The sequence below is a fragment of the Anabrus simplex genome, chromosome 13 (assembly GCF_040414725.1).
Source record: "Anabrus simplex isolate iqAnaSimp1 chromosome 13, ASM4041472v1, whole genome shotgun sequence".
NCBI lineage: Eukaryota > Metazoa > Arthropoda > Insecta > Orthoptera > Tettigoniidae > Anabrus > Anabrus simplex.
The window spans coordinates 89,346,263-89,368,631 of NC_090277.1; the positions used below are offsets into that span (position 1 = coordinate 89,346,263).

A 22,369-nucleotide genomic window follows, 5' to 3' on the forward strand; every position below is an offset into this window, starting at 1 on the left:
TTGAGGCCGGTTGATCTGATTCCCTTGACGATAGACCGCTTTAAGAGCCTTTAGCCCCCAATAATAATGATAATAATAATAATAACAATAATAATAATAATAATAATAATAATAATGTGTCCGCCTCTGTGGTGTAGTGGTTAGTGTGATTAGCTGCCGCCCCCGGAGTCCCTGATTCGATTCCCGGCTCTGCCACGAAATTTTAAAAAGTGGTATGAGGGCTGGAACGCGGTCCACTTAGCCTCGGGAGGTCAACTAAGTGGAGGGGGGTTCGATTCCCTCCACAGCCATCCTCGAAGTGGTTTTCCGTGGTTTCCCACTTCTCCTCCAGAAAAATGCCGGGATGGTACCTAACTTAAGGCCACGGCCGCTTCCTTCCCTCTTCCTTGTCTATCCCTTCCTATCTTCCCATCCCCCACAAGGCTTGTGTTCAGCATAGCAGGTGAGGCCGCCTGGACGAGGTACTTGTCCTCCTCTCCAGTTGTATCCCGACCCAATGCCTCATGCTCTAGGACACTGCACTTGAGGCGGTAGAGGTGGGATCCCTGGCTGAATCCAAGGAATTTTTTTTTTGCTACGGGCTTTACGTCGCACCGACACAGATAGGTCTTATAGCGACGATGGGATAGGAAAGGCCTAGGAGTTGGAAGGAAGCGGCCGTGGCCTTAATTAAGGTACAGCCCCAGCATTTGCCTGGTGTGAAAATGGGAAACCACGGAAAACCATCTTCAGGGCTGCCGATAGTGGGATTCGAATCTACTATCTCCCGAATGCAAGCTCACAGTCGCGCGCCTCTACACGCACGGCCAACTCGCCCGGTGAATCCAAGGAAAGAACCAACCCTGGAGGGTAAACAGATTGAGAAAGAAAGTATAATTATAATAATTGTTTTTATGTCCCACTAACTACTTTAACGATTTTCGGAGACGCCGAGGTGCCAGAATTTAGTCCCGCAGAAGTTTTTTACGTGCCAGTTAATCTACCGTATCTACCGTAAGAGGCTGACGTATTTGAGCACCTTCAGATTCCACCGGACTGAGCTAGGATCGAATCTGTCAATTTGATGCCAGAAGGCCAGCGCCGCAATCGTCAGAGCCACTCACCCCGGCTTTTAGCCCCTAGTCTGTGATTTCATCAGATATTGTAAAATACAGTAACTTATGCATGTTATGGATAATTTGCTCACTTCGAACATGGAGATTAGAAAGACGTTTTTGAAGACTTTCGTCTGGAGCGTGGCACTGTATGGAAGTAGAACATGGACAATAACCAGCTTAGATAGAAAAGGAATAGCTTTTGAAGTGTGGTGTTACAGAACAATGTTGAAGGTGAGATGAGTAATTCGAATCACAAACGAAGAGATACTGAATCGAATTTGTTAGAGGAGAACGATTTGGCTAAATTTGACCAGAAGAAGAGACAGAAAGATAGGGCACATCCTAAGACTCACAGGACTTGTGCAGTTGGTTTTGTGGGAAATGTACGCAGTGGACAGGAATGAAATAACCTCAGCAGCAGCAGCAGCAGCAGCAGCAGGGGTAGGCCAAGGTATGAATGTTTTAGACCGAAACAACATGGATAATTGCCGTAATTTATATTTCCTTTATTTGAAGTGAGACTTTTTAAAACTTTCTCTACGACTACCAAACATCGAAAAAAGCACTGCTCTTAAATTCTAAAGATTGAGCCCGGCTGTCACTCGGTGACACCTAGTTGAATGGCGCGCTGCGTTCCTGCAGTAGTTCCCAGCATTGACCGCTAGGTGTCAGGCTCGCAACCAACTGTTGCTTTCTGCTGTTTACAAGATGGCAGCGATTAGTGTGGTCGTGTGTTGTATCACAGCCAGTCGTGGTTTAGCCGTAATGCGGCGCGGTGCTACGTGTTGTTGTGTCGTTGTTGACTGAAAGGTCTGATACGGGTTTTGTGTCGTGTATGTGTGTGTTGCGATGCATACGTTCTCAATATGAGTGTTGTAAGGCTCAAGAGACTGGTGCAAGCTCTGACATTGGTTGGTGTAGCTGCGTATACGATGTTGCTCGTCTACCAGAGTGTGTCAGCGACAGGTTCTTTCGCCCAACAGCAACAGGTACTGTATTGTAAACAAGCAGCATGCACCTGCCGCATTTTTTCTTGTTAAATTTACAGTTCAGAATCAAGTTTAAACATGTGTTATTTCTTGCGATATTACGTCCGTAGGTTCATTCTACTGAGTGTTCGCGGTCTTTCATTACCGATATTTCGTCTCTGTTCATGATAACACGTTTAGGTACCTATTAGGGGGAAAAATCGTAAAGAATGTATGTAGTTATTGCATTAGATATTCTCATAGTTTTAAAGAGCATATCGGCTAGAAACTGGTACCCTATTTTTTCAAATTCTCCATTAGAATTCCCGTTGGTATATCTGGATAATGCTTATTTTCTTAAATTCATGTGTTGTACTTTGTTTCTCAGTAACTGTTTTGATGAAGAAATTATATTGCAATCATCTGCAGTCATTCCTTAAGCGGTCATTTTACTTTCCTATCAGTATGACATTATTTATATACTTTTTCACGGGTGTCAGGGCCCCCGACTGCGGGGGTGCTACGGTGCCGAGCAATTCCAACAAACAGGGAGATGAAAGATTGAGAAAAGAGATGATAACATAAGAAAATAAACGAAAAAGGGGGGAAGAATACCAAGATATTTTTCTCCCTACATTACTAACGAGGAGGGGGAGGGGGCTGAGGAGCATACTAAGAAACTTTTGTCTAATTTGTTCTCGATCACAAGTGAGTTATATGAATATATTATTTTATTAAGTAGATCTGATCAATTAACTTAAGAAAGGGTTATTTATTCCAGAGGTAGTTAAGTTTGCTAAAGATCGCTTTAACTAGACCCATTTTTATGTGCACATCAGGACGTTCCACTTACATCTTAAGAAGATTTAAAAGTTACTTGAGCAGTATTATGACGCAAGGAAAATTGAACGACAGTGCAGTGACGCATGTCCATAATCAAGAAACAAAAAATAAATTGAGCCTCAAAACTGTGGCGAACATTTTTCATCAAAAGTTCGACTGTTCCCTTTTGAGTGAAAAATAGAAATTCCGCAAAGATTTTAAATTTTGTACTTTAGTTTTTCATTAATAATAAATGTCAAATTTGTGGCAATTTGCCTTTTTAAAAGTCAGTTTGGTATCATTCTACGAGAAAACTAGGCTTTTTTTTTTAAATCTTAAGAATTTAGAGACACGCTTTGTATATAAATTCTTTTAGTTTTTTATGATTAAAACATACCTTTTATGCGGATTTTACGTCGATTGCATGTAGACTTTTGTTTGTACTCATTCATTATTGTTGAAAAGAAGCGCCTAATAAAGCAATAATTCTTGTTTTCATCAAGTATTTCTCATTCAAAAACACTTAAAACGGCCTTTTCTTGAGGGTTAAATTTCGACATTTTTTGGGGCCTTTTTGGACTGTTGAACTTTTTACAGTTGCCTTACGTCCCACCGACACACATATGTCTTATGGCAACGATGGGGTAGGAAAAGGCTAGGAGTGGCAAGTGACCGTGGCCTTACAGAAGGGACAGCCAGGTGTGAAAATGGAAAACCACGGAAAGTCATCTTCAGGGCTGTCGACAGTAGGGTTCAAATCCACTATATCCCGACTGCAAGCTGATGGTACTAGACCCAATGTCCACCTAGGCTATTTGTTTTGTTTTGATGTTTTCTGTTGCTTCTAGTAAGATTCTTGCCAGTCTGTTTTCTGGATATTATTATTATTATTATTATTATTGCATTTTTAACCATTGGAATCTTCCTTTTATAAGAAAACTCGTCAAAACTTTATATAAGTTACCTAATGTATGAGATATTCTCTTAATTTTAGTAAGCATATCCTCTAAACACGCCCTCTCTGGCAAGGTCTAGTGGTTACAGTTTAGGGCCTACTTTGTTTTCTGGCGTGAACTAGAACAACTAGCCATGCTAGTAATGCCATTCCTTATGCAGCTAGTCCCTACTATGAATGGTATAAAAATACTCATAGGGTCGGTTGATGTTTACATTTCAGCGGACGTGGTAGACTGAGATGTATTAACAACTTCTGGCCGGGTGAGGAAAACAACGGGAAACTAAATCACTCTTGATTTCTCTAGTACGCTTCCTCAGTGGCGCCCCCGCCATCTATGGCAGGTGATGGCCGATCTGTTGAGGATCCAACCAACCTTTGGGCTGAAAACTCAGACAACAAACAAACGAACATACATCTTCTAGTCATTGGTACAGTACTTTTTCTAAAGTTCATTTTTTTAAAACCATTTGTTTAAAAAAGTAACTTATTTGTAGATAAACACTAGACGACTTCACGAGGGATTGACTTATCGAACGCTTTGTGAACTGTAGGTGAAAATTCTTTCGTACTAATTGTTCCCGTCCGCTTCTGTGGTGCAGTGGTTAGTGCGATAAAGCTGCCACCCCCGGGTTCGATACGTGAGAGACAGACTAATTATTTTTTACAAGTTGTTTTACGTCAAACCGACACAGATAGGTAGGTCTTATGGCGACGATGGGACGGAAAAGGGCTAGGAGTGGAAAGGAAGCGTCCGTGGCTTTAATTGAGATACATCCCCAGCATTTGCCTGGTGTGAAAATGAGAAACCACGCCGACAGTGGGGTTCGAACCCACTATCTCCCGAATACTGGCCGCACTTAAGCGACTGCAGCTATGGAGCTAGGTGAGACAGACTGAAGGACTCCCCACTTACCTACGCTTGGTAATGCCGAGTTCTATTGTACTGTGGTGAAGCAGCGAGGGGATGACAATTTGCAGTTCCGGGAAGAAAATGTCATGTTCTGAGTCAGACACAACTCACTTGTGCAAGGCTGTTCTTTTGTTTTCCTTATCTGACCTTTCTTTTTAATTGTTTTTTATTCTCTTATGACTGCTGCGGTATTGCGGTTAGGTCTGAACATTTTTCAAGTTCCCACTTTTAGTTCCCTTTGTACTCGTTTTCAAGACCTGTCACGAATTTAAATCCTCAATTTTTAGAACAAAAATCTGAGTAGGGGTCTTCTATTGGGAAGCAAGCGGTTTACCGCTTGGCGCTTTGCTCATCATGTTGGTCATTGTTTCATTACTTTGTACACACCCTTGCAGGTTAAAAAAATCCACATTTCTACCCCTTAAGGGAAGCAACTCAATGCTGAAAACATCCTAGGGATATGAGCTTCGAATTTTAGGTTTAAAAAAAATATAAAGTATGAGAATATCTTCTTTACTTATTTCTAAAAATGACAATCCTTTTCCTAATCATCGCTATCTGGTCGATTAGATTAGCTGTTTGCCCTTTCTACCACTACGAGCGCTAATGTGAGTCAATGCAGAGTTTCACTCAAGCCATTATAACTAATTCTGTGTGGACATTATTGAGAACATCACAAAACGCTGGAGGGTATTGAACCAAGGTACACATTACATAAATAATTAGGTTGTAAATAAGTTAATTTGGCTAGGATTTAAATTTTTAAAAAAGAAAAAGAGTAAACAAACAAGCAATTTTAGGTGTATTTCCGGAACTGCATTTAGGGTGGAAGTGATTTTCGAAATTTGCTTCTTTTAGTTTGATAAAGCTATCCGAGGCTCACAATATGAAACCTTTCGGCACAGTTGAGGAAATTGCGTAATTTTACGGTTTTTCGTAATATGGGGACCACTACTTTGTCTACTAAGAGATGTTTTCAACATTAAAAAAAGCTCATGGTTGTGTTCAAGTTCCTCGCAGCTTCCCGTTTCTCAGAAACAATTGATATTTTTTCTGTTGTTTTAAGGTCGCAGTGAGCTCGCAGTTGCGATCAGCAGTATTATGTAAGAAGTAAGTCGGCTCCCAGACGAAACTATCTTTACACCGGTCTGTTTTCAGAGCAACTTTGCTGCACGGGAGCGAAAGCTGGGTGGACTCAGGATATCTTATTCATAAGTTAGAAGTAACAAATAAGCAAGTAGCGAGAATGATTGCTGGTACACACTGGTGGGAACAATGGCCGGAGGATAGTCGGGATAGGGAAATAAAGTTAGGTCATGTGAGGCGAATGGAGGAGGATAGGTTACCTAGGAGAATAATGGGCTCTGTTATGGAGGTGTGGAATAAGCACTCAAGGCAACTCTCCCACACGAGTATAAATTATTTGTTATTCATTAGACCCCCTTCTGCTGCATGATTCAAGTCAGCCTCCTTCTCAAGGCAGATTTGTTTTCTGTTATGAACGAAGTCGGCATCCTTCTCAAAGAGCAAGTAAATAAGTTGAATGTATTTATTGTATTAAATTATGTGCTGATCATTCGCCAAGAGCTTAGCTTATGGCCATAGCGGTCCACCCTTCAAAGGAGAGGAACTTGCTACCACATTGATATGTACAGTAATAATAAACAGGCCATTAGGTCAGACCAGAGGCCACACACACAAAAAATTGTGAGAGTATATAAATATCAAGGTAATCTGTCTCCGGCTCCATGGCCTTTGGCCACAGGGGTCCCGGGTTCGATTTCCGCCAGGGTCGTGAATTTTAACCATAACTGGTTAATTCCGCTGGCACGGGGGCTGGGTGTATGTGTCGTCTTCATCATCATTTCATCCTCAACACGACGCGCAGGTCGCCTACGGGTGTCAAATCAAAAGACCTGCTTCTGGCGAGCCGAACTTGTCCTCGGACACTCCCGGCACTAAAAGCCATACGCCATTTCATATCAAGGTAATCTGTATATGACCGTTCATTGTACGAGCAGGGGCCTGTTACTCGAATGAACTTTGCAACTTTTCACTTTTCAATTCTTTCTGTTCCACCATGATCTACGGTTTACTTTTCAATTTCTTTGCAAAGTGAAACGTCTTTGCAAATGAGTGATCCGATCAAGTTTATTCCATGGACAAACTGTTTAATACTCCCATGATTTTAATGCTTATTTTTTGCGGCGAACTTGACGGTATAATATTGTGGTAGGCCAACCGGTAGTTTTAAAATTTTAATCATGGGAAATAAAGATGATTACAAGAAGCTGGCTTTGCTAGAAGTTGTCAAGGAGAAACGAGGCATCATTTTCGGGCAACTTAAAAAAAACTCTGAAATGATGACAAGCATCATTATTATCGAGAGTATCATTAACATATCACTCACAGAAGGAAATTCGCCCTTCATTAGAAATTCCGTCGCTATGAGGGCAACGTACTATGTTAGGAAATATTACATTTACTATAATATTTACGACTTTAGTAACCGAGCTAGTGGCCGCGTGGTTTGGGCCACTACTGTAGCTGTCAGCTTGCATTCGGAAGAAAGTGGATTCGAACCCCACTGTCGGCAATCCTGAAAATTGTTTTCCGTAGCTTCCCATTTTCACACCAGGCAAATGCTGGGGCTTTACCTTAAGGCCCCGGCCGCTTCCTTCCAACTCCTCGCCCTTCCTTGTCCCATCGTCGCTATAAGACCTATCTGTGTCGGTGCGACGAAAGCATAAATAAATAAAAAAAGAATCCTTTCTCCTAATCCTTCTGTGTAGGGCCTCCCTTTTCTCACCAGCCTTTTTCCAGTCTCCTAGAAACCGCGGAACTTGTTGACGAGTTGTCTAAATTGATTTCTCTCCATCTTTGTAAGTCCAACCTCACTTCTAGAAACCCTTTCAGCTCTGTCTTCCTCGTTCTGAAGATTTCAGAGATTCTCCTCGTTAGTCTGTTATTGTCCATCCTCAACAAGTGTCCATAGAACTGTAACCTTCTCTTCCTCATCAATTCAACCATTCCTTCTGTTCTTTGATACATTTGTTGGATTATTATTATTATTTTTTGATTCGTTGTGCCCAACTGTGGAGCGCGTTTGAACTGATTTTGCACAATGTTTCTTCTTCTTTTCTTCCCAATATCTCTTCAGTTTTTCACTGTGTTCCTTTCTGCGTGTTTCTGTCCAGCCTGTATTTTTTCTTGTTGGTTTATCTGCAAATTTATGTTTGTTTACTAAGGTTCTAAATTTCATTCTATCTTGAATGGTTTCGTCCTCAATACCCATTTCTTGTAGATCTTCATGACAACTTTCAGCTTGATGCCTATAAAACCTTATTTGGCTATGGAATATTTCCCTACCCCCGGTGATTTTAACTAAGACAAACCAGGCAACTGCAGAGGCTGTACCTTAAGGCCACGGTCGCTTCCTTCCCACTCGTAGGCCTTTCCTGTCCCATTGTCCTATCTGTGTCGGTGCGACGTAAAGCAGATTTGTAAAGAAAATAAAAACCTTCTTCTTAAGACAAAAATCGCTACCACCACTTACTTGTCTTTCCTGTCTTACTTGCTAAAAATTTAATCTCAACTGGGCTGGATTTTACTCTCCTGTATTGTCGTCAGGGTCCAGATGTCTGCTGCACGTATGTCAGTGTCAGGCGGGGGGGGGGGGGGGGGTAATACGTCTTATGCATCATCTCTTTGAACTTCTAGATCAAGTTCCTCACACTCTGGTAAAATACATTTCCTTGTTGTATCCTTTTACTAGTGTGCGTGTCGAATCCTGCACCAGTTCACTTCCCAAGTACTTGAAGCTTTCCTCAGTTTCATGGTCTTGTCCCCCAATTTTTACAGCAACTTTCCCTTCTGTTTCTCCTCTAGTCAGCACTATTGTCTCTGTGTACGGTTATTTTCATACCATAAGTAGGTGCCAATACGGTGCACTCGGCATGTCCAATCGTCAAATGACCACAGAGTTTCGCCCCAGTGTAGCAGTGACATCATCAGTTGGATTGCTGCACCATTCCAAGACGCTGGCGGGTAGTGCGCCGTTAGGACACCACTACAAGCCTCCTACGTAGGACAATACAGTTACGATGCACTAGGGCAGGGATGGCGAACCTTTTCCAACTAGTGTGCCATTTGAAGTCTGTTTTATTATTCTCAACTGTCTACTGTGTCACTTGTTATTTTCGTTTGTAATGGCTACACCCCCCATCCCCACCCAACACCACTACCTCCACCACCCCCACCAAATTCCATCCCTAATTCAAAAATGTGTTTCACAATATGTTATTACTTATACATATATACATTGTAATACATTTGATTGCAAGTTTCATGGTCGTATTTTGCCAAAACCGCAAAAATACTTAGTAGCCATGTCATTTATGTTAGGTTCATAACATCTTTCTTCAATAACACACGAAAAGCACTTAGATCTGAACCAAGACGGTTTCTAACTGTTGACTTCACGACGTTCATTCTCGAAAACAGCTGCTCGCAGGCGTATGCTGACCCAAACAAAGTAACTAGCGCTATAGCAAATTTCTTCATAGCCGAAAACATTTGTGGCAGGCTGTTCCACTGTTCAAGTATTAAGTTCTTCGGCTTCTGAGAGAATATTCACTATCAACAGCACACTCGATTTTCATCAATGCTTCACCAAGGTGTACGAATTTGTTTACCCATGTACTGCTTTGTTGAAATTCAGTAAACTCCATTTCTAAACTGTCAATATCTAACCACTCAAAATAATTGACCTTTACATCACTCATTTGTGCAATATGAGGTTTTGAAATAAAGTGCGAAAGTTTCTCCAAATCTGGAAATTGGGATAATCTCTTGGTAACTATTTCTCTTACAAAATTCAAAACAATAAACAGTTACTCAGTAAGAATAATTACGCGATGCTGACAACCACACGCATACCAAACTTCTCTAATTGACCGTTGTGGATGAGCGAATGCCTCGTCCGCCGCATCTGACATTTATTTCACTTCGCTTCCGGACCTATCAGTGTTGCAGTATTGCCATAATGCACGTCCGAATGGAACTAGAATTTTGGTTTTCAATATTTATTACTTAAACCTGAAATACTATGACTGTGCGATGCACGAGATATGTACAGTCCATAATACAACACGTACATATAAACATTAATACGTGCATGTGGTGTGCCATCGAAATCATGTTCACGTGTCACAAGGTGACACGCGTGGCATAGGTTCGCCATCCCTGCACTAGGGGAAGCATGAGCCTCCACTTGTATAAATGCCTGCCTTTTGAGATGAGACCTTTTTGACAGGGCGAGTTTGCCGTGCGGTTAGGGGCGCGCAGCTGTGAGCTTTCATTCGGGAGATAGTGGGTTCGAACCCCACTGTCTGTAGTAACTCTGAAGATGGTTTTCCAGGCAAATACTGGGGCTGTACCTTAATTAAGGTCACGGTCTCTTCCTTCCCACTCCTAGTCTTCCCTATCATATCGTCGCCGTCAGTGCGATGTAAAGCAAATTGCAAAAATATATATATTTCTTACAACTGCCATTGTTGCTCAGCAAGGAGCCACGGTAAACGAATTTATTAACAATATCTGGGCCTAAAAGAATGTGAGCTCTTTAAGTCTTTAGGCTTTTTCAGTCGTGAAATTACCAGCGTTTCGCCCCAGTGTAGCAGTGGGTTCATCAGTTGGAATGCTCCATACTAGACAACCACAAAATTGGAGCTTCTTTCCTCTATCAGCAACCATCACCAAATAGCAACCCAAAAACATATCCAAGTTAAAATTCTCCCGGACACTTTTTCTGATGTTAATAACGAACATATATCCGGGGAAAAGAGGTAACCCCTAAACTATTGTTAACAGTGTCACATTTCTTACTGCATCCGCTCGTATTGTGTTAACTGTTAACGCCTGGGGTGAATAAAACATCACAAAGTTTCCATTTAGTACTAAGGGCACGTCGTTTTCTTTATCTTGCAGTCTGGGAGGTTTCCTCACAGCAGAGGATCTGTTAATCTTAGAAGCGCAACGGATCACACATACAGTAACTCAACATTCCACCGTCCTATTCTTGACTAGATCAAGTCACTTGGGTTACAGGGCACGCACATTGAAAGGTAAACATGCTTTGCGCGCCGTGTACGACGGTTGCTGGCGCCACGTTGTTGTTCCGTGCGTGTCTGTTATACTTACTTGTACGATACTAATGTCTTCAAAGTAAGCGCGGATACAGTCATTAAGAGTAGGGAGGGAAGTTTCTCTTAAGGATTCTAATAAATTGTCCCATCTTCTCATATCGTTACTAACTGGTTCGGGTTCAGGAAGGGTTGTCCAGTGAGGCTCAACTTGTAAGATTCCAGCAAGACATTGCAGATATTTTAGATTCTATTTTTTTTATAACTGGCTTTACGTCATACCGACACGGATAGGTCTTATCGCGACGATGGCACGGGAAAGGTCGTGGCCTTAATTCATCTATAGCTCCAGCCTTTGCCTGGTGTGAAAATGGGAAACCATGGAAAACCATCTTCAAGGCTGCCGACAGTGTAGGTTCGAACCCACTATTTTCCGAATGCAAACCGCACGGCTAACTCGCTATGTATAATTTAGATTCAGGAGGTCAAAATGGGCTGTATCGCTATTGGTGACAGGGTAGATCCCTCTGTGGATCAGTAGTAGTGTCGGCCTCCCAATCCCAAGATAGCCGGGTTCAGACCCGGCATAGGAGGTCGGATTTTTGAAGGACTGAATAAAACTCATTCGACACTCCATGTATACGATGTCGGCATGTACAAGATTTCTGGTGACACATTATGATGGGCCTTGTCTTGGGACAGTCGACAGGAAAAGGACCTTTCTCCAACTTCCGAGCCCTAATTATTACTAAGTGGTTTGATAGAAGGCGGTTAATTAATTGATCAAAATTGATTAAAAACTCAGCCACAGACGCCCAAGAGAGATTCGGTTTGCTCTGTCATCTAGTAGGCTTAGAGTAAAACTGAACGTCGAAATTGACGAGCAGGCAGCCATATGGCGTCAAATTAAAATGCTTGCAGACTGTAGCTGAAGCCACATTATTATTATTATTATTATTATTATTATTATTATTATTATCATCATCGTCTTTTCGGCCATCTATGATCACGTTTGACAATCTTTGCAGTATTTTTAGCCTTCTCTGCCTTCACTCTGCCAGTATATTTTAATCCTTTCTCTGTCGGCAGCCCTGGAAATGGTTTTCCGTGGTTTCCCATTTTCACACCAGGCAAATGCTGGGGCTGTACCTTAATTAAGGCCACGGCCGCTTCCTTCCAACTCCTCGCCCTTCCTTGTCCCATCGTCGCCATAAGTGCGACGAAAGCATAAATAAATTAAAAAAAATCCTTTCTCCTAATCCTTCTGTGTAGGGCCTCCCTTTTCTCACCAGCCTTTTTCCCGTCTCCTAGAAACCGCGGAACTTGTTGACGAGTTGTCTAAATTGATTTCTTTCCATCTTCGTAAGTCCAACCTCACTTCTAGAAACCCTTTCAGCTCTGTCTTCCTCGTCCTGAAGAATTCAGAGATTCTCCTCGTTAGTCTGTTATTGTCCATCCTCAACAAGTGTCCATAGAACTGTAACCTTCTCTTCCTCATCAATTCAACCATTCCTTCTGTTCTTTGATACATTTGTTGATTATTATTATTATTTTTTGATTCGTTGTGCCCAACTGTAGAGCGCGTTTGAACTTATTTTGCACAATGTTTCTTCTTCTTTTCTTCCCAATATCTCTTCAGTTTTTCACTGTGTTCCTTTCTGCGTGTTTCTGTCCAGCCTGTATTTTTTCTTGTTGGTTTATCTGCAAATTTATGTTTGTTTACTAAGCTTCTAAATTTCATTCTATCTTGAATGGTTTCGTCCTCAATACCCATTTCTTGTAGATCTTCATGACAACTTTCAGCTTGATGCCTATAAAACCTCATTTGGCTATGGAATATTTCCCTACCCCCGGTGATTTTACCTAAGACAAACCACTCTGCATATATCTGAAATGTCAATGCTACATTCTTCTTCCAACCTTTAAAACAACAGGACGCACTTGGTGCTAGATTTTTTTATATCCTTGCTCACCAAGCTGCTCTTGTGTAAATATGTATATGAATGTAAAATTCTCAACTGTTCAATTGGACAATGTAAACATTGTATAGTTACCAACCATTGACATTAATTTTTGGTTACAAACATTGACGCCGAGCACTACACCCTTTCTCCCTTGATTGTTATAATGTAAATATTTTTAAAACTTTATATTTTCCTATGATTGCGTCAACTGTTCTCCAGAGCACCACTGCCGAACTCTACTATTTTAATTTTACGCATTGGTGCTGACTTCTTATTCTATAAACCTGTATGTTCAACCATCACTATTGTACAACTATTTCTCATACTTAAATTTTTGTAATGTGTATTAATAATATGTAATAATTGTGCATGTCAACTACTAACCAGGTACCTGATTTTTGCCTTGAGGAGATAATTTGACTGATGATGCCCTCAATGAAGGGCGAAACATGTCTCAAGTGGAATCAATAATAAATTCCTAAATTGTAAAATTTATATGTATTGAATAGGTGACAAAACAAACCTTTTAGCATCCTACATTCAGATAGAGGTCATGGAAATAAATTAATGACATACTGTGTTTATTCTAGACACGAGTGATACGGGAGAAAACCGGAATTTCTTGATTATGACTAAAGTACGGACAGACTTCTTATTTTATGTATAGGGATAATGTATTTAATAAGAGTATTTAGAGTCTTGTAGTAGCCGTATAAAGTATGACATGTGGGTTACGTTATGCGCATTAACAACTTGTAAATTGTATGTAATCATATTACATTAATTAAACACACCATTATCACAATAGGATTTCCAGCTGTTGGTAGTATACACCAAACACATGCTTATCACAAAGCATAAACTTTCCTTTCTCTCGCTTTATTTGCTTCTTTGTGTGGACCATTATTTTGAATAACTTCCCCCAAGTACTTAAAACACTTTTCTAGCCTGTAGATTTTTCCATAATATTTTTATTAACAATTTCCATTGTTAGTTATAAATTTGGTCCACTCTTCTTTGCAATTTCTTTCAAAAGGTTTACCTGGTTAAGTGCTGTTCGTATATTCTCAGAAAGGATTGCAATATCGTCAACGAAGATTATTATTACAATTATTACTATTATTTATTTATTCATTCATTTAATCGAATAACACTTTTACAGAGCAATTCTTATGTTTCTTCTTCCTCTCTGCCCACTTCTGTTTCATTCGTTCAGATCTCTGTTTCCGGAGCTGTTCTATGTTACGTGGCTGTTTTCTTTTTCTTTCTTGTTCATCACTGAAGATCTTTTTTTTTTTTTTTTTGCTAGTTGCTTTACGTCGCACCGACACAGATAGGTCTTATGGCGACGATGGGACGGGAAAGGGCTAGGAGTTGGAAGGAAGCGGCCGTGGCCTTAATTAAGGTACAGCCCCAGCATTTGCCTGGTGTGAAAATGGGAAACCACGGAAAACCATTTTCAGGGCTGCCGACAGTGGGGTTCGAACCTACTATCTCCCGAATACTGGATACTGCCCGCACTTAAGCGACTGCAGCTATCGAGCTCGGTTCACTGAAGATCACTTTTTGAATTTTGTCCCTAAACAATTTCCTGTAATGTGTAATCCTTAATGTCAATGTTTGCTTCTTTGAGGTCATTTAATGTTTGTGTAATCCATGCTGGTTGTACTTGAAGCTTTATGATTGTATTGAAAATTTGTTTTGTCACTCAGTCATTATTCATTCTGTTCAAATGTCTGAAAAACGACCTGTACATAGATTTCTTTATTAGATCGTGGCCTATTGTATTCTGCTTCTGTTGTCCTTGGGTTGGGCTGAGTGGCTCAGACAGTTGAGGTGCTGGCTTTCTGACCCCAACTTGGCAGGTTCGATCCTGGCTCAGTCCGGTGGTATTTGAAGGTGCTCAAATACATCAGCCTCGTGTCGGTAGATTTACTGGCACGTAAAAGAACTCCTGCGGGACTAAATTCCGGCACCTCGGCGTCTCCGAAAACCGTAAAAGTAGTTAGTGGGACGTAAAGCAAATAGCTATTATTATTATTATTATTATTATTATTATTATTATTATTATTATTATTATTGTTCTTGAGCCAAGAATGCTTCTAATCTGTCTTCTTTCTATGTTTACGATTTTTTAATTTCACCTCTCTGCATTAGTTTGTGTTTCGGTTCCATTAAGAGCGTCAGGCTCCACTGCTGTATTGTGATATTATTATTATTATTATTTTAAGTTCCGTTTGGGTCTGCTATGGACCACGTGGTTCTTATCTCTAGCAGCTTTCTTCTTTGACCAGTACTCCTTCATTCTTGCACTGTGAATGTCTTTTCGATCCTGAGTCCAATTCACACCTCCTCCCTGACGTACTGTTTCTTCTGTTAGTGACTGGAGAGAGTTTGATGTTCTGATAAACGTTCTGTACCTATTCCTGTCATAAATTTCACTGGGAGCAATGTCCAATTCTTGAAGGTCTTTTCTGACGAGTCTTTCCCACTTGGCATTAGCCGCTTTCCCTCTAGAGATGGTGTGGAAGATTCTGGAGGTGAGCCTCTGATTGTCCATTCTCATGACATGACCATAGAAGTTCAGTCTCCTCTTCCTCATAGATGTTGTAATGCTCTCCAATTGTTGGTACAGTTCGTTGTTGTGCCTGATTCTGTACTTTCCTTCTTTAATAGGGCCCATGATTTTTCTCAGGATCTTCCTTTCCTATTATTATTATTATTATTATTATTATTATTATTATTATTATTACTACTCATTGCAATGTATCGGTAAAGGTCTGAGAATGAGTTTCTGATTCTTTCTGGACGGATGTAACGTACTGTGGTTATATTGCTGAGTGATATCGACAGTAGCACTTTCTCCACTCCTGACGTTGCTCTTTTGTTGTCTGTTGACAGGTGTCTGGCTGGCAGGAACGAGCGCCTCGCTCGGTGTCACGTGACTACGACCTCAACAACAATAACAATGTTATCGTAGCTCGGCCCCCCAAGATGCCCCCACCACCGCCCCCCTCGTACCACACGGGTGGTATCGCCACCGCTACCAGTAAACCGCCAACTACGAAGTTGGAAGATGTCTTCATCAGCGTGAAGACTACGCGGAACTTCCACAAGTGGAGACTACCGGTCATCATCAAAACTTGGTTCCAGCTCGCCAAAGAACAGGTAGGATGGTTTTGAATATCTCTGGTATGATCTCCTATTCGCTAAAATACAAATCGTCACTTCAGGTATTTAGGGTGTATATTATCTGTTGTGGAGCAGTGGTTATCTAAACCATTCCAGGTGTAACGCAAGGTGATGGTTTATCTCCACTCCTATTCATTTGCGTCCTGGAGAAAATAGTAAGAATTTGGAATGAAAAACTGAAAGAACACATACTATCACCAATAACATTAGGAAGAAAGGACAGAGGTGTTGAAATTAACAGTCTAGCATTTGCAAATGATTTTGCCATACTTTCAGAAAACTTGAAAAAATGCCGAAATACAAGTCAATCTCTTGAAAGAAATAGCCAACACAACGGGTTAAACATTTTTCTTTCTTATTTTTATTTTATTTTTGCAAGTTGCTTTACGTCGCACCGACACACATAGGTCTTACGGCGACAATAGGGCAGGAAAGGGCTAGAAGTGGGAAGGAAGTGGCCGTGGCCTTATTTAAGGTACTGCCCCTCAGCATTTGCCTGGTGTCAAAATGGGAAACCACGGAAAACCATCTTCAGGGCTGCCGACAGTGGGGCTCGAACCCACTATCTCCAGAATACTGGATAATACTGGCCGCACTTAAGCGATTGCAGCTATCGACCTCGGTGAAAAGAAATACCAAATTTATTTTTCAAATATAAGAAATGCTCCAAAATTTCTAGTACCGGTAACATAAATTGGTCGAATAAAGAGGGTAAAGAAATTCAAATATTTGGGTGAAACAATTCAAGAAAATGGTTTGGAAATATCCGCTGTAGAAGAAAGGATACGCAAGATGGAAAGAGAATACAGTATAACTAGGAATCTACAACAACAAAAGGGTTTATCTAAAAACCTCAAAATATAACATTACAACACAGTAGTCAAACCGGAATGCCTATATGCGAATGAATGTCTGGAAAGAAAAATTATACGGAAAATACTCGGCCCGCTAAGAACTACAGAACTCTGGAAATCAAGAAGTAATGATGAAATATATGGGAACATAGAAAACATGTATGTATGTATGTTTAGTCCTCAGCCCGAAGGCTGGTTGGATCCTCAACAGCTCCGCCATCAGCTGTCATAAATGGCCTAGGCATCACTGAAGAGGTGTACTAGGGAAATGAGGAGTGAGATAGTTTCCCGTTGCTTTCCTCACTGAGCCAGAAGTTGCTATTACATATCAGTCTGCCAAGCCCACTGAAATGCATGCACCAACCGACCCTATGAGCAACATTTTCACGCCATTCATAGCAGGGACTGGCTGCATAAGGAACGGCATTACTAGCATCACTCATACCTCAGTCACTTTCATCTTGTCAAAGCCAAGGATAAAGCTGAGACAGATCAATGAAAGTAACAATATTGCTCTAGCCCATACCAGAAGACATAGGGCACTGTAAACACTACGTCTTGCCAGCAAAGGCATATAGAAATATAATAGGAATTTGATTTGATCCTGGATTGACTTGTCTAAATCTATTAAAGAAACTATTTAAAATAGTTTATGTTGTGTCCACCTTGTCAATACACTTGTAATGATTGGCAAGGCGCTATCATACATGTTTCAGGTGCAATATGCATTCCCTTCATCAGTGAAGTCAAATCAAGGAATAAAACAAATATAACACTATCTTTTGTTTAGCCCACAATTTAAATAACATTGCATTCACCATATCAATGAATAAACATACTAGTGAAATATTATGGAAATTATCATTGCATAAAATTTTAATACCACGAACCTACCACGCTGGCTTAGCAGGGGGAGAAGTGATACTCCAACGTGGCGCGTCCCAGGTGGCTAATAGAGGGTCCTAACCGGCTTGCCGCCGGACTTGAGGGAAATAAGATACCTCTCGTGGACCAAACACACAACCCTGTGGGTGGGGGACGCCGACGAAGAATACACCCGTGGTATCCCCTGCCTGTCGTAAGAGGCGACTAAAAGGGGCGACCAAGGGATGATTGTCTTGGAACCATGAAACTACTTGTGATTAGTACCACCACGCGGAGAACACCATGTGTCACTTTTACTTGCGCGTAATACCACTGTGTTAGGTACCAAATAGGTTTGTGATTAGTAGCACACAGGAGCACCGTACGGTCGGCTTTTGCAGCACCTTTGATTAGTACCACCGAGCTCGATAGCTGCAGTCGCTTAAGTGCGGCCAGTATCCAGTAATCGGGAGATAGTAGGTTCGAGCCTCACTGTCGGAAGCCCTGACGATGGTTTTGCGTGGTTTCCCATTTTCACACCAGGCAAATGCCGGGGCTGTACCTTAATTAAGGCCATGGCCGCTTCCTTCCACTTCCTAGACCTTTCCTATCCCATCGTCGCCATAAGACATATCTGTGTCGGTGCGACGTAAAGCAAAATAAAAAGTGATTAGTACCACCATATGAGCAGGACCATGGGATGATAGCTACCATGGTTCTGCCTTGCCTGTGATTAGTACCCACTATATGAGGAACACTACCGGATAGTGGAAAGTCCCTGTGGTTAGTACTCGGTGATGAACACCATAGGTTTGCGTTGCCTGTAAATGGCGCCGCAAAGTGAGAAAAATATGGGTCTGTATTATATGTCGAATTTCATAACCTCTGAGTAGTACAATAATGTGTGGAATACCGCAAATCTCTGCTACTTTTGATTAGTACCGCAACAGGACAAATACCATGGTTCTACTTTCCTAGCGATCAGTACCGTTATGAAGGGCCGATAATTTGGATTTTGGACCCCCTTTAGACTGCATGCATCATCGTTTCAGTGTTATGCTATAGCAGCAGTCCCTTGGTCAGTAATCCTATTGTTTTACGTCAGTTTGTGTGAATGTAAGGCACTGCGGGTCGCTTCCACTGATTGTTTTAAATTCATGTCCATCCATTCATTCTTCGTTCTCACGCTTTGAATTCTAGTCAGTGGAGAATTTTGGACTTTTAATTTGCCATTCCATTTCGTCTCATTTCGTACCATTAGAGGCCGATGACCTCGATGTTAGGCCCCTTTAAACAACAATCATCATCATAATCAAAATTTTAATATTTTGATGAATTGAGTGAGAATACCTAAATAAATTTAAGATCTTCATGGTTTTTCTTTTTTTCTTCCTTAAATGATCAAACGCTGGTTTATACAATGGGCTCTCTCTCTCTCTCTTTTTTTTTTTTTTTTTTTTTTTTTGGCAAGGTCATTTTGTAATCTTTCTAAAACTTTCATGAATTTTCCCTTTTTGGCCGAATATATTAACCTCATGTCGTTAGAAATGTCTGTAAATTTGATTCTTTTCAACCATATGCTCTCCCATTGCCGAATATATTTTATGTTTGACTGCATTAACATGTTCTTTGTACCTTATGGCGACACTTCTTCCAGACTGTCCTATGTATCGTTGCCTACATGTTTGGCATGTCTATTCCTTACTTGTTAACATACATTTATTCTCTATTTTATGTGAATTGAAAATTATCTTATTAGTATTATCAATCATTTAAATTGTATTGACAAGGTGCAGACAACATAACTATTTTAACTAGTTTCTTTAATAGATTCCACTTCACTCAGAAACTACCGACAGAACTCAACACGCGAAGGTTCGTCTGGACGCTGTAACGCATGCACAACAGTAAATTTTTAAGGATACAGTAACTGGTCCTTTTTGATAATGTTTTAACACGACGATCTCTTAATCCCACTAGCACAGATAAAACGACGTTGAGATTTCGCCGGACTTCGTTCCAGGCTTTCCGTCATTCGAACTCTTCTCGGATAGTTAGGCCCCATTCACAGTGCAAACGTAACCGTAAAATTTGTGGTATTCACACTGGAGGAACGTAACGTGAACGTAAAGAGTATATGGCAGCCAATCAGAACACTGCCATGTTATTTAGCACGGAAGTCGGGTTTTAGGCTAGCTCGCAGTTTTATACTTTAAAATCTCGATGGAATCAGACAACGTGGTAGCGGAATTCATATTACTTCAGACATCTCTTGCTTTGCTCCTGGGAGCTGTGTTCATGAAAAGGCGAACTAAACAACGGTGCAGAAAATGGGTTCATCCCTTGAATCAAAGAAGGTTATCTCAGGGCGATTTCGGTAATCTAATGTACGAAATGACCCTCATCGGTTCGTTTTATACATGCGGATGAAACCTGAACTCTTTGACACTATTTTACGATTTGATTCCCCTTTCCTAATAAAAAGAAGTGTAAGGTCTCCTTTACCGACATCTATGCGCCTAGCTATCGCACTCCGATGAGATGTTTGGATAATATCGTTTTCTTAAACTAGTAGTCTGGCATAATGTTAGGAAATATACAGAGACACTGTTTTGTCTATGAAAGGGATTGTCTCTCGTCCGGTCGCCTGCGCTGCGAGCTTGTCTCCCTATATTTACCGTCAGATTTCATTGCTACAGCACATTCATTTCCGCGCATTCTTTTTCGGTATAGCGTCTTTGTAATTCTTTTTTACTATACATACACACAAAGATTATGTTGAGAGACACTTACAAATGTTTCGTCGAAAGAAGTCATTATATTGCGCACAAATGAATTGAATGAATTTAAATATGTACCGCTAGCCAGTAGGCGTGTAATAGCTCAACAAATGGTTAATGCATTAATTGACGATAATAGTTCGCTTCACGAGTTATGCTTTAATGTTAGAAAAGGAAATTTAAGATTTCGGCAATTGTTTATTACTCCAGTCTCCAAAACTGTATTTTTTAAGAACTCTCCGTTTATCAGTATGTGTGAAACATACAATAACTTAATTAATAAGTATCATATAGATCTTGACTTTGCTTATGAATATGACACACATGTAAATATATTAAAATAATTTTTCTCGTCGAAGTGATTTGTTTATATGTATAATATTTACATGATTTTGTTACAATTTTTTTTGTTTGATTTATTAACAGGCTTCTGTATATGATATATTGTTTCATCCATTTCATACAGAGTATTATCATCTCATTTACATAGCGTTTTCACATTTTCTTCTTTTTGGTATTTCTATGTTATTTGTTCAAATAATTTGTAAAAGCCACATATAATTGGAGCGTGTCCCTGTTCGTGGCACATTTATTAAATAAATAAATAAATAAACAAAATACAATGTTTACGTCTGCTCTGTTGGGCTGGTTCTGAAACCTAACGTAAAATTAACCGCAAGAGCTTGGAGTTTTGTAATCCCTTAATTTTACGAACTCGCAGTTAAGTTGACGTCGGCGCATTGTGAATTGTTCCATTAGATAACATGGCCGCTTAAGTTAACGTTAAGTTTAACTTTACGTTACGTTACATTTGCATTGTGAATGGGGCTTTACTGGTTTTTTTTTTTTCCGCTACAGAGTCCGTTTCGCACCATTTTGCATTGCAGACTTTGCTGGAGGGAGGTTTTGCCAACAAATTTCTAGTCTAATTAAACTCTTGCGCAGAGTTCCGCACAGGTTTTTCCACGAATCGTGCTTCGCATGACACGTGCCAGTTCTAATCGTGAGCCCTGTTTTGTGTCGCAACAATCAACTGGTCACTAAACACTTTAGCTCCTCTCACTCACTCTCACGTAATGACACAGCGATGTACTCGGGAGATGCGCACGCACAGACATGTGGCAGCAATCGATTGGTGCATCGAAATCACGGTTGCCAACATTTCCTTGATGGGCAGTTCTCCTGTTCATCGAGAAGGGTCATTTTCCGGGCCAGTTTTCTTTTGCTGACCCTGTAGTTACGTATAGAGGATTCTGGAGGCGTTTAGTAAATTCACAGGGGCGAGCAGGCTGGACGCTGAAAGGCATCACAGTCTATAATGAAGATGGATGGATGTATATATGATGTCCCATTTAACAGTGTGCAGTTCTATTGCTCTGAATTGGGAAGATTAGTATTATGTTAATTTTGAAACAAGAGGAATTGTTCTTCCTTAACTCTCTTATAGACCTAGGTCCATTTCTGGCGAGACAAAGTGTTTACAGTTTGTTACTTTCATTCCTGCCGTAGTGTCATCTTCGGCTTTGACAATGTCAAAGTGATTGAGGTATGGGCATTGCTAGTACACAGGAACCTCGTTTATCCGGATTAAGTGGGACCGGAACTGATCCGGATGATCGAAAATCCGCATGATCCGGAAAAACTAAAAAGCAAATACAGTACATATTGTGATATTTCCTAACTGATTGACTGATTTTACAAATATTATAAATCTGCATTTTAACTTCAAAAATTATAAAAATTAACATTCATTATATAAAATACACACTCGTAGAACCTTGTACTCACACTTACTGTTACCTGCTTACTTACACATA

The 22,369-nt window shown here is 40.6% G+C and overlaps 1 protein-coding gene across 1 annotated transcript in view; it reads left to right on the top strand.

Annotated features, from left to right (window-relative positions):
- The first annotated feature begins 1,963 nt into the window (after positions 1 to 1,963).
- LOC136884806 (fringe glycosyltransferase) overlaps positions 1,964 to 22,369 on the top strand; it is a 335,211-nt gene continuing 314,805 nt past the window's right edge. The window contains exons 1-2 of the mRNA XM_067157097.2: positions 1,964 to 2,086; positions 15,764 to 16,030. Coding sequence (XP_067013198.2) covers positions 1,964 to 2,086; positions 15,764 to 16,030 — 390 coding nt within the window. The remainder of the gene's footprint in view (positions 2,087 to 15,763; positions 16,031 to 22,369) is intronic.